We start from the raw sequence: 11,901 nt of genomic DNA, 5'->3' as shown, positions 1-11,901 counted from the left end.
CACAACAAAATATTAGGCTTATGGGTCGAGTAGTATGCAAGATTAGCTGCGGACACACACACACACACACACACACACACACACACACACACACACACACACACACACACACACACACACACACACACACACACACACACACACACACACACACACACACACACACACACACACACACACACACACACACACACACACACACAATTTGGGTGGGGGTGTTGGGGTGAGCATTTTTTTGTGCTGTCTGCCAATACATATGGTAAAAACCAGTGTCAGTGGGTTTAATGCATATGCAAAAGGACCAGACAGGTTGTGAGTGTCTTCTTTTACATTTTAATGAAAAAGCTGGAAATGACAGATAAAGCCAATGATAGAAAATGAAAAAAAATGAAAAAAAAGGGTGTATGCTTCCACAACCAGAAACCAAAGGAGACATTTTCAGGCTATATAGGATCCAAAGCTGCCCTTTGTAAACCAATCTCTTCAGATTCACTTGGCTTCACACTAACCTAAAAACAGCCAAACCTCACCAGTGAGTCATAAGATATTAAAAGACCACACGATAAACAGCTATGATATGTTCACATTTATTGTGCAGTGACTTTTATATACATACATTTTTATACACCTAATTTACAGAAATAAATTAATCTGCTAATGTTCTTTAACTCATCTGGCTTTAGTGTTGCCACTGACTGGACACAGCAAACTTTTGAAGGAGGAAAAGCACAATAATTCCAAGTGACACGTGAGTGACGAGGCAGTAATATGAGTACTCTAATGTCGATTAGTGTTTATATCTTACACGTATAAAGAGGCAGTTGGTAAGAGTTTTAGTGTTCAGTAACTTCTAAAAACATGAAAAACATCGACGGGGATCAAGTGTCAAAGAATAGTGTCACACTTGTTAACACTCTTCTGGAGGATACGTTCAGCTTCTTGCATTATAGAAATAATTTTTTTAAAAGAATGTTTTTTGAAAGGAGAAGTTTCTAGGAAGTGTAATAGCAGTTAGATGATATTTGATTAAAATCTCAGGACCATGGAGGTTTAACAACATTACACACAAGTAAGACTCAAACAAATTAACACATAGTCTCTCTTAAAAAAAACACACAAAAAAAAACTCAGCATGATGTTATCCGTTTAAAGTATTTAGTAATCACTCTTTCAAACATGTCTTTTTTGGTACATGTCTACGAATTCCTTTCCACAGTATTGTGTTGTAATTTCATTCATTGATACATCTCCTCCAAAATAATTTCTAATTCATAAAACCTCACACTTTGATGTGGTTTGCTTTTATCACTTTATATTGAAGTCAGTCAGCCTGAGGATGTTTAGTAAGCAGCTACCAAAGAAATGCCCTGCAGAGGCCAAAGTTACCAAAAATCTTACAAACTGCGTCTTTAATAGTAGCGTTGTTTAGTACTATTGTGCTACATACATTATTAATCACTTACATAAGGATAAAATACAACTTGGCTAATTAGTGTGTTCTTTATAAAAAGTAAATCTAATAATGTGAAAATCATCTTACTTGTGTACATTTTTAGTGTGTTGAAATAATAAAAATACATTAACTAGAGTGGCCACGGCCCACACGTCAAAATGTGGCAGGGAAAAAATAAAAATGTAAACCACTGGAGAAGTCACCTCTAGGTTTCTCATATACACAAACTGCAAATACAAACATTAACCTGCTCTCATCTTCTAAATGTTCTACTGCTAGCTTATGATTAACACTGACACTAACTAGAGTGACATGCCTAGGAAACACGAGAACAACACACCAGCCTCCTCTTACCATACAGAAACACAGAAAGAATTTACAGGATACATTGATGGGTCTTAAGCACTAAACTGCTGCAAGCAGCAATAACTGTAAGCTATAAAAACATGCAGCTTGTGGTGAGGTTCTACAGTACTATTTAGTAGTTGGTGGCGGTGAACGACTGTGTGAAAAACCCAGAGTTTGTATTTCTTATTACTATTATTTCTATCACACAAGAATGATTTTTCAACATGGCTCTGTTGTTCCATTAGCCTTGCACGCAATGAAGCCAGGCTCTCTGATTAACACATAATCACATGGCAGCCATCTTATCACCACACCATACAGGAACATCTGTTTATTGCACACTAGCACTGAACTTGCAAATGTTCATGCAGACTGTATGAGAAACACACTACACTCAAATCAGTGGTTGCTCACAATGTGACAGATGACCATACAGCTCTTTGGAAGACTAAATTACATTGTTTGGGAGGGTCAGAGACATTGAACTACGTGGCACACCACTGAGGCGCCTACAGCGCTCGTATTACATCCTACGGTGGTAGAGAGGTGCAATGATTCTTTTAGAAAAACAACATTAGGATGTTTGACACCATCTGAAATCCAAGACTGCATTACACTACCTTCTTTAGACAGTAGAAAAGGAGTGTTAGAGATGAGAATTGCACCGAGGAAAAAAAAAGGGAACGAGACAATTTCAATCTAGAAACCTCTTTTCAAGCAAATTTTAGCGTATTTTAGCATGTAAAATATATTACATCCATATCCAACATTCATAGCATTGTTTCTGTTAAAACACAAAAATAGTTAAGATCACAGAAAGAATCCCAGCCAAGAAAATATAGATGCCAGGGTTTCATCTGTCTGGAGATGAGTTTAAAATTGTTGTATAAAGTAAAAACCCAAAAGAGGAAATAAATGCTATCTTTTCAGTCACACGTTTTCCCCACAAACTACTCCACGCACTAGACTAGTGACTAGACAAGTGAAACGGTCATAAGGCGCAACTGTGGCAGAAGGATGAGAGCAGATGTGAGAGTGAGAAGGGGGATTTTTGTGATGGACCTTGTATTTAATGGACTGTGGATCATCGGAGCTCCAACTCAGGGGGATTGAGAGCCTGACCTGTAGCTCTTAAAGCTGCCCAGGAGACTCTGGACCCCCTTCTTGACCCGCCGAGCCACAGAGTCAGAGGGAGGAGTGGGCAGACAGGAGGCTAGGCTGGGTGGACGTGCATCCAAACATTTCTGGTAGCGAAGCTGTAAAAAGAAAACACACACACACACACACACACTCATAAGTGATCGACTACAGACACTAGACTAAACACAAACACTGGATTCTGCATTTAAACAACTGGCGATGTTTCATAATATCAGTTTTCAACACTGGAACACAAAAAAGGGAAAATCTAGATAGGGTTAAAACAGAAAGAATAACGCAACTATCAAGTCTTTTTCTTCTGTTTCCAACTGTGTGACTCACCATGCAAGCAGCCTGTACAGCCTCACTCAGACTGGCAGCATTGGGTTCGCACCAAAACTTGTGGCAGGTGAAGTCTCTGGGACCCTCTGCCATGATGAACGCAAAGCTGTGAACATCCTTCCCTACACCCATGAAGGACAGGAAACGCACCCTGCACTCTGACAGCACCTCCTCATCCTGGAGTAGAAAGTACAAAAAATGTATTGAAGCATTTTATGTAGTTGTGATCTTTACATGTTCATAATTTGAATGCAAGTTCATGTTGTATTCAAAGACAAAATACATCCTAGAACAGTGTCTAGTTTCCAAAAGAAAAAACAGGAACACATTTCATCTGTTTTCACCATTTTTAAACTACGCAGCTATAGTTCATTTACATAAATCCATGATGCCTAAAATGACACAGCGCTTCATGATTAAACTTTTGCCCCTAACGCACAACCACAACTGTCACACTCCCAGAGTCTTAAATCATGCTCCTTTTTTTTGTGTCTGTTACCTGTCTTGAAAGTATCGTGAGGGTGGCAGGTGCGACATTCACGGAGACAGGAGTCCAATCACTTTTATCTTTGCCATCCATGGCTGCCTCTAGCACATCGTTGATAATATCCATACCTGAGAAAAACACACACAGAGCAAATGATACAATGCGTTAACATTACCATAACAAATCATAATTATGATCAGGAAATAAAACAATATAATAACATGCCGAGGCACAAACAGCTCCAGTGATTAAATAAATCATAGCAATATCTGATCGCGTTTTCTTACCCACGGGCTTCGCCACAGGCTCGCTACCAAGGTAATAAACATTGAAACGCTGGAAGAGTTCATTTTTCGGAGCAGGAAACTCTGAAATGAAAGAAATGAGGCAGCATTGAGTTTTCTGTTTCACACTTTGAACAATAAGTAAAGTAATGAGGTAATGTGTGGACCCTTTAAAAGGTAACTCTGCTTTACCTTCAACAGGGACGAGCCCAGGTCTACCCGGGTCAGAGTCCAGCCTGCTCACCCCTGGCTTGGTCGCCTTTCTCTCCATCATTATCTAACGTCAAAGAAGAAAATAGATGGAAATTTTAAGCACTTTTTTTAGGAGATTATAAATGAAGGCATTATGCAAAATGACAGATGGGGGCTGACCTTTGAACACATCTCATGTAAGCTGGTGGCAATGTTCTTGGCAGGTGAGTCACAGCGGAAAACGTGACACTTCAGAACCTGGGTCAGGTTGTCTCGAGCCACATAAGCAAAATCCCTGCAGGTGAAAAAGGGCCACATTCACATATTGAATCGTTAATTTCGGCATAAATGTGTGAGGTAGTACAAATGTATGCTTAAAGGAACATCAAAACACAGACACACACACAAACACTACTAAAAGTAACAACAGCACGAGACAATCATCTAAAAACACTTTTAAGATGGAATTCATTAAATTATACCTTTCCCTGTTCAGGTCGGAAAAAGCAGCATGGAAGAAAAAACATGATTGTTAGAATACAGTGATGCAGGTAAAACGGGACAAATCTGGGTTGTTTTTACTGTCTGTAATGTTACTAACAGTCCAGCAGAGGGCAGCAACGCGCATTAAAATGAGCACACACAAGCCATGTCAGATCCCCTCCAGTAATGTCCAATGAAATATATAAATACTCTGCTTTAAATAATAAATTGTGTCACATTTGGTTCTTCCATTTAAAAAAAAAAAAAGTCAATTACTGTGTTACAAATTCTTAAAATGATATCTACTCCTTCAACCTCGTTAAAAATCCAAAAGCTATATATGCAAACATTTTTCAATTTAGATATTTAACTGCTGGATAAAATATGTCTTCTACTTCACTGTAAAGTACATTCTCAATGTATGTGCACTATAGGCTTCAAGTTTCCACATCACAATCGTGACCACCAGTCGGTCCAAACTAGTTGTGATGTTGAAAATCATGCTTGAAATTAAACACCTTAAACTCAGAGAAATGTTCCCCTTTAGCAGATGAATGTGAAAACATCATTCTGCACACTGATGCTCAAACATCCAACTGAAGTAATAATAAACCAAACACAATATAGAGAGTAGGAGGACTTGAAGGAATACTAACCCTATGAGTCATGAATGAGTCATGGCTATGGGAGGCTGTCCATTATTTTAAATGGGAATCACACACTGAATGCAAACTCATTAGGATAAGAAAAGAACATTCAAGAGTGAACACTGTCAGCATAAAAGTTAGGTAAAATATTTAATATTAATGTATTAATCTCCCTGAATGTGTAGATTTATCATGAGCCTCACACTTCTGTTCATTTTAAAGAACAGTGAGAGATATTTCTGCTAATTTAAATGAACATACTAGAAAGATGTTTCACACAGCATCTTTGCACAAAACTAAAAATCTAGACTAGAATAAATGTGACTATAAAATAATGTTTTAAACTGGCCAATGATCAGCTGACCTGTATGAAGCAAACTGTGTTAAAGCAAGTGTAAATGTTGGGTACATAAACAATGTTAAGACTTGGCATCTCGTCTACATTTTTGTCCAGTTGATACTGACCTGCCGTTGTCTCGGCCTACGCCCCAAACACGGATGCTGCCAATTGGCTGAGCATGAAGCAGTGTCTGGCCCAGTGGGTCGATCAAGTTCATGGTGTCATTCTCCAGCACCATCAGCATATCCTTACCCTGTCAAGACACACGCACACTTAGTATGAGCAGTCTGACTTCAAAGACAAAGTCAGACATAACCGATAAAGTTGATGCAGGGGCAGTTGTCTGTTACTTCTGTTTGGCCATCAATCAGAGTCATGGGTAAAGTCCCTTTAAAAAAGGAGTAACTCAGCCACAGAGAAACACCTGTTGCATGTTGTTGTCCTCGTTCATTGGAAAAGACATGTTTTGAGGGCAGAGTAGCGAGATGGACGGCTCGAGCATTGGTGGAGGAAGAGTTAGCTCTGCACCTGCTAACATTAGCCTGCTAGCTTTGAGAGGCAACACAAAATATAGTCGGTATGTGTAACGTAACCAACACTCGACAGTCACCTCAGTTTGTGTCGTTTTCTGTTGATGTACCAGTTGTGAGCGTAGCTCAGCTGTTGTAGCGTTACTGTACCATAATTGTGCACACCAACTGCTGTGCGTAGCTGTGTTTCCATTGCTGCTCTGAATAACTGCATCATATTTTAGAAAGGGACAACGCTTTTTTTCCTAACTAATATACACTCAACTAGATTAAACCTTTTGTACTAGTGTCCCTCTGTGTTGCCACTGGACAGCGAACTGTGTGGCTGTTTGAAAACACACTTCAGTTTTTAGCTCATGTCAAACTCGCCGTTATTGACCTTTCGGTTATTTCAAAAACAATGTCTCTGCCTTGGCACGTTTCAAATGCTGTTTACAGTGTTGACAGGGTTATTGAAATGTAATTCCTTGTTGATGCAGGTATAATAATAGAAACAGGCTGAAACTAATTTTAAAAACAAGCTAAATTAATTCCCCTTTCATCCAGATTCCTCTTACAGAAGAGGACACTGTTGGCAGCAATGAATAACTCCACCATTCATTTACTGATCCAGTGTGTGCCTAATTTTAGATTTTACGTGTGTTTAATGTATCAACATTACATATCTATAACGAAAGAAGTACTTTAATGTTGTACATATTATGTATACAATGAATAAATAACCAAAATGGTGGAAAAAAAGGAGCCATTTTCATTTCTCTTTTTTTTGTCAGTAAAATGGTCTCACCTCTCCCCAGATACCAGCGGTGTCGTGAATGTTGTGTTTGTGATAAGAGAGCTGTCTGATGCAGTTGTTGACAGCGATGCTGCTCTTGCCTGGTGCCATGTCCTCCTCAGACATCTCCACCCAGCCCAGAGAGCGCACTGCAAAGCACTAACAAGTACAAAAGATGGAGAACAATGATGTTAGAAAACAGGGGATATTTAGGAGTCTCTTTTTTTTTTCTTTTAAAAAAAACACTTTTAGCTGGGCTGGCTACTCCATTACTTGCTTAGCTAAAAATATGTAAATGCTACAAGAAAAAACAACTGTCACACTCTGCTCAAAAATAAAGAGAGTAGGTCAAATGCAGTTTTCAACTCCATTTCTGATGCCAGTTGTTCGCCTTAAATAGAAATACCAGTAATCTTCATACTCAATCTGGTTTCAAGCCCATAATTTACTCTCAGCGTAGTTAAGAAAGCCAACAGGAAACACCAATTTACCTTAGTCTCTAAATCTGTGCAGAGTGGAGCGAGCTTCTCTTCTGCATCAGACTGGGAGCAATTGTAGCTACAAAGAAGAGAGAATGAGAGTAAGAACAGATGAAAACTACCCTATAACTAACTAAATGACTCTGACACCACATACTTTAAGTTGATGGATGCATAGCGCAGAGTTGCTCCTTCAAACTCCTTCAGACTTTGATCAGATGCAACCTCTGCCTCCTCCTAGACAAGAAAAATCATAATGAGTTACAAATGGAAACTCACAACTTATCTCAACTTATTAACTTAACAGTCTAATAGTCAATTTTAATACATTTTACAGCATAGGCTAAGAGTGAGCCATCACACTATTCAGATAACCTGACTAGTGAAGCATATTTTGATCAAATGTACCAATAAGACATTAAGGGTCCTGAAATAGTGGACCACGTGAATTTGAGGGCAGATATCATCGGCTGTTTCTTGCTTATCACAGATATCAGATTCTGTGATGACTTACCTTCCACAGCTCCCCTTCACCTGCTCCTTCATCTGTGCTGGAAAGATTAGCCCAAGATTCCTGGAAATTTTCACAGTAAATATTAATATCTACAGTCTCACATGTCAGCATCTCAACCAAGCAAATGTGCATTAGACCTCACCTCATGTTCCTCACACGGTGTAGTCTCCAGGGACATAGTGGAGGACATCATTGAGTCACCAACTTTACCCAGAGGGGAAGGAGGCTCCCACTGGGTGGTGCCTGTGGGGATGTGCCAGTAGTACGTGCCTGATGTATCTCTCACCCTCATCCAGCCAGAGGGGAGGTCTGTGTCAGTCTCAAAAGCACTGGAGTCCCAGAAGGAATCTAAGAGGCAAGAAGAAAAGTAAAATGAAAGAGGAAAACACTCTGACCATGAAGGAAAATAAACAAAAAAGAAGAAACTGTACATTCTTAAAATAAGGTCACTGTGGCCGCAAACACTTCATCTTCTTTCTTTCAGTAAGCAAAGATGTCTTCTGTTGCTTTTATTCATTTTTAATTGAGTGTTTTGACTTTTCCTTTTAATCAACTAACCACTGAAGGAGAGAAATGGTTTAAACAACTTTCTTGAAGCTAAAATTAATAATTTTCTGCTTATTTTAACAACATTTCTGTTGCATTGGTGTTGGATTGAAATAAAAATGCCATTAACAGACCAGATAACTTAAAATGTATTACTTAAGTGAGTATATGAAACTTCATTGACATCACCAAAAGGTTGGACCTGACACAACTAATCAACATTTTTCAACAGGAGAGCACAATTCTTACTGTTCTTTCATTATACGATTAAAACAATAGCTACATAATATTGCAGACTTTATCTTTATTACCTGTTTGACGGTTATTGTTAGTTCTGTAATCAGTAAATGTTTAGAGAGGCCATGTACACAATATGGGTCTTTTCCCAAAAAGTCTTAAACAAATAGTTATTTAGAGTTTAAATTTAGTCTCAAATCTGAAAGATATGAGGACCATTTACTAACACAACCCTTTCACCCCAAAATGTACCTCTTAAATTCTTATTTTATGCTGGATTTTTGTTCAGGCACACCAGATTACTGCAAGCTGTGACTCATAGGTTGAAAAAAGTGTATTATGGCAGAAATGTGTGGCTCATTGTGCTTGTATTTACCTCTGTTGCCATTTGGAGAGCTGTCGGCCGTGTTGTCCTGAGACACTGCAGGCCAGCTCGGCTCTTCGTCGCTCGGCGTCCCATTCATGTTGGAGAAGAGGAGGCAGGCGTTCCTTCCAACAACGCTGCCTTCTCTCTGACTCTCCCCATTACTCTTTTGCTCTGCCACTTTCTCTCCTCTGGTATCATCACCCGATGTCTCTCCATTCTCCTCCGACTTCTCTGTGTCGTCCTCTTCTCTCTCTTTCTCCTTCTCTGTCGACTCCAGAGTTTCGATGAGGAGCTGCTCATTAAGGATGTTCTTTGACTCTTCCTGGCTGAGACCAGGTGTCATTGCTATTTTGGGAGACTTGGTTTGCTCCTCATTTCCCTGTTGTTCTTCCTGAGTGGTGTTCTGATGTGGGAAGTCCTCCTTGTTCCCATTCTGGCTGATATTGCAGTTGTGGTCCTGATCCTGCTGGTTCTCGGCTACCTTCCTCAGCTGGTTCTGGCCTTCTTTCAGCCACTTGGACTTGGCGTTGTTGCCAGTGCACTCCTGCTCGCACCAGTGGCTGCTATCGTTCAGCTTGTTCTTTAACTCCTCATCTTGCTTTTGTTTATTCACAAGATATGACATGTCTTCATCGTCATGGCCTCCCATGTTAATGTTCCATGCAGCTGCTCTGATGGGAGAGAGACATGTTGAGATTTATTGGCATTGCCGTCATAGCAGGCTAGCAAATAAGAGGCTAACGTTAGCTTCTCTTGACTTAATCCTATCAGAGCTACAGAAACTGAGCTCCAGTTGCTCAATATGATGATTTTACGCAATGTCAACTGAGTCACACCCGCACGCTAAACGCTAAAAATGAACAAGATTGTACGGCAAATAGCTGGACACTGAAGTCTGTTTCGCATTCGTATATTCCGGGTTGCCAACACCTGCCGTTACTTTCACTGTTGGATTTATCCGACGAATGTGAAACGAACTTCAGCAGCTTCACCTTCCATTTGCCAACACGACCTTTTTCTATTTTGATGTTGAGCTAAATATAGAACTAAAAAAGGAGCTCGGTGCACCATAATATATTCAGTTGGCCGGTTTAGCAACAAAAACACATAGTAATTTCACAATGCGTGCTATAATAAAGCGATATTAACCGACTAGCATCGCCGCAGCTGGATATAACGGGCACCATCCACCATCATCACCGTCGTCATCTTGGCTAGGCTAACGCTAGCTCCTTGGCTAGCTATGCAAGCTAACCTTTACCAAACAAGGAAAATCAAAGCGAGTTTAGCTTAAGTGACAGCAATTCATCAAGCTTACGTTAAAAAATATGGACTTACCAGGTCCACCAAAACCCCCTGTTTTCAAGATATGCTGAAACTGTGCGAGCTAACTACATATTTCCATAGATCGTGCACTGGGTGGTGGTTAGTGTCAGTGGGCTCGGCTGGTGATGGAGGGCGGACCTGCGTCACGGATTAACGTCACGGCCCACAGCTGCCTGCCGGGGGGAGAAAAACCAGGAAAGTTAGGGGCAATATTGATCCGAGTCTGTTTCTTATCATTAAAGTCAGCTAATCTGATATCATATATATAGAGAGAGAGCGAGAGATTAATGCACAGCTTCCGTGCCAACAATAGCCTAATATTTACAAAGACTGGCACAGAAAGCAGCCTATACAGACATTTTGCACACACACACACACACACACGCACACACACACACACACACGCACGCACGCACACACGCACATACACACACACACACACACACACACACACACAAAAGTAGATATAAAATTGTTATTATAGGCATTTATCAAAGAAAAATCAAATGAAAAGCACAACCATCTCCAGCAGTTCAAGAAGAGTCTGAAATGAATTATTACTTTATTATTACTTTAGATTGATCCTGAAAAGTAATCAAAGCACTTACAGACACATAAAAGAGGTTTAAAATAGCACATTGATATGACATATAATATATAATATATAATATCCCAGGAACATTTCACTTTACTATGTAAATCCCAGGAAGATTGCACATATGTATATAATTTCAGAAACTTTAGCATATTGCACATTTATATATTGCAGATTTATTTACACAGATTTTTTACTGTATAATCATTTAATTTGATCACTGATTGTGTCAATTTGAATTTCTCCCAAGGATCAATAAAGATACATCTTATAATATTCATTTAATTTGTACTACACTTTCCATTCATAGTTAAACTCAAAGTGCTGCAGTATTGCATCTGTGCTGCCCTCAAATAGTTAAGAAGGCTGTTCCACGTGTGATGCAGCAGAGCAGAAGGTTTGATCCCCCATGATGCAGCTTAGCACTGGGGGTCCCGATAAACAAGCTGCACGCAGATCTAAAGGTACCGGTGGAAGTTTTTGGTGTGACCACTTCCTATCGGTAGGTAGGCGCATGTCCGTTGATGTGAGTAGCAGGACCTTGTAGTTGGCTCAAAAGGATACAAGGTGCAAGTGCAATCTGACAAAGTTAAGACAAGGGCAGAGTTTAGAGATGTTTTTGAGATAGTATAAAGAGGTTTTACATAGATGTCTTATATGAACACTCATATTAGACTCATATTAGAAACCTAACACCTTTTCATCAGTGGACTGCCAATCTCCACTGACGAAAGGGTGATTTCCTGGCTGCCAAAGGTGAAATGAAGTACGCGGGATGGCTGAATCTGATGTGGAGTGGTGCCAACAAGGACATCT

At 39.8% G+C, this 11,901-nt stretch overlaps 1 protein-coding gene across 1 annotated transcript; it reads right to left on the bottom strand.

The window, feature by feature from the left end:
* Positions 1-327: 327 nt before the first annotated feature.
* apbb1 (amyloid beta (A4) precursor protein-binding, family B, member 1 (Fe65)) lies at positions 328-10,615 on the bottom strand. Its single transcript, XM_062418957.1, has 14 exons — positions 10,503-10,615; positions 9,174-9,835; positions 8,157-8,362; positions 8,015-8,074; positions 7,658-7,737; positions 7,513-7,579; positions 7,034-7,180; positions 5,842-5,969; positions 4,427-4,541; positions 4,247-4,331; positions 4,058-4,138; positions 3,783-3,898; positions 3,284-3,460; positions 328-3,057 (listed from the first exon to the last, which is right to left on the bottom strand). The coding sequence occupies exons 2-14, from the start codon at positions 9,811-9,813 to the stop codon at positions 2,902-2,904; spliced, it is 2,058 nt and encodes a 685-aa protein (XP_062274941.1). The 5' UTR covers positions 9,814-9,835; positions 10,503-10,615; the 3' UTR covers positions 328-2,901.
* Positions 10,616-11,901: the final 1,286 nt, after the last annotated feature.

This window comes from Scomber scombrus, chromosome 5, assembly GCF_963691925.1.
Source record: "Scomber scombrus chromosome 5, fScoSco1.1, whole genome shotgun sequence".
Taxonomy (NCBI): Eukaryota; Metazoa; Chordata; class Actinopteri; order Scombriformes; family Scombridae; genus Scomber; species Scomber scombrus.
The sequence above is the reverse complement of the archived record's forward strand: the minus strand, read 5'-3'. Positions and strand labels throughout refer to the sequence as shown.

Excerpts from the sequence above, each read along its gene's own strand:
- apbb1 (XM_062418957.1), bottom strand. The coding sequence starts at position 9,813 with ATGGGAGGCCATGACGATGAAGACATGTCATATCTTGTGAATAAACAA. Across the intron at positions 4,332-4,426 it reads TACATGAGATGTGTTCAAAG|ATAATGATGGAGAGAAAGGC; the intron begins GTCAGCCCCCAT and ends CTTTGACGTTAG. Across the intron at positions 3,058-3,283 it reads CTGTACAGGCTGCTTGCATG|CTTCGCTACCAGAAATGTTT; the intron begins GTGAGTCACACA and ends TTCTTTTTACAG.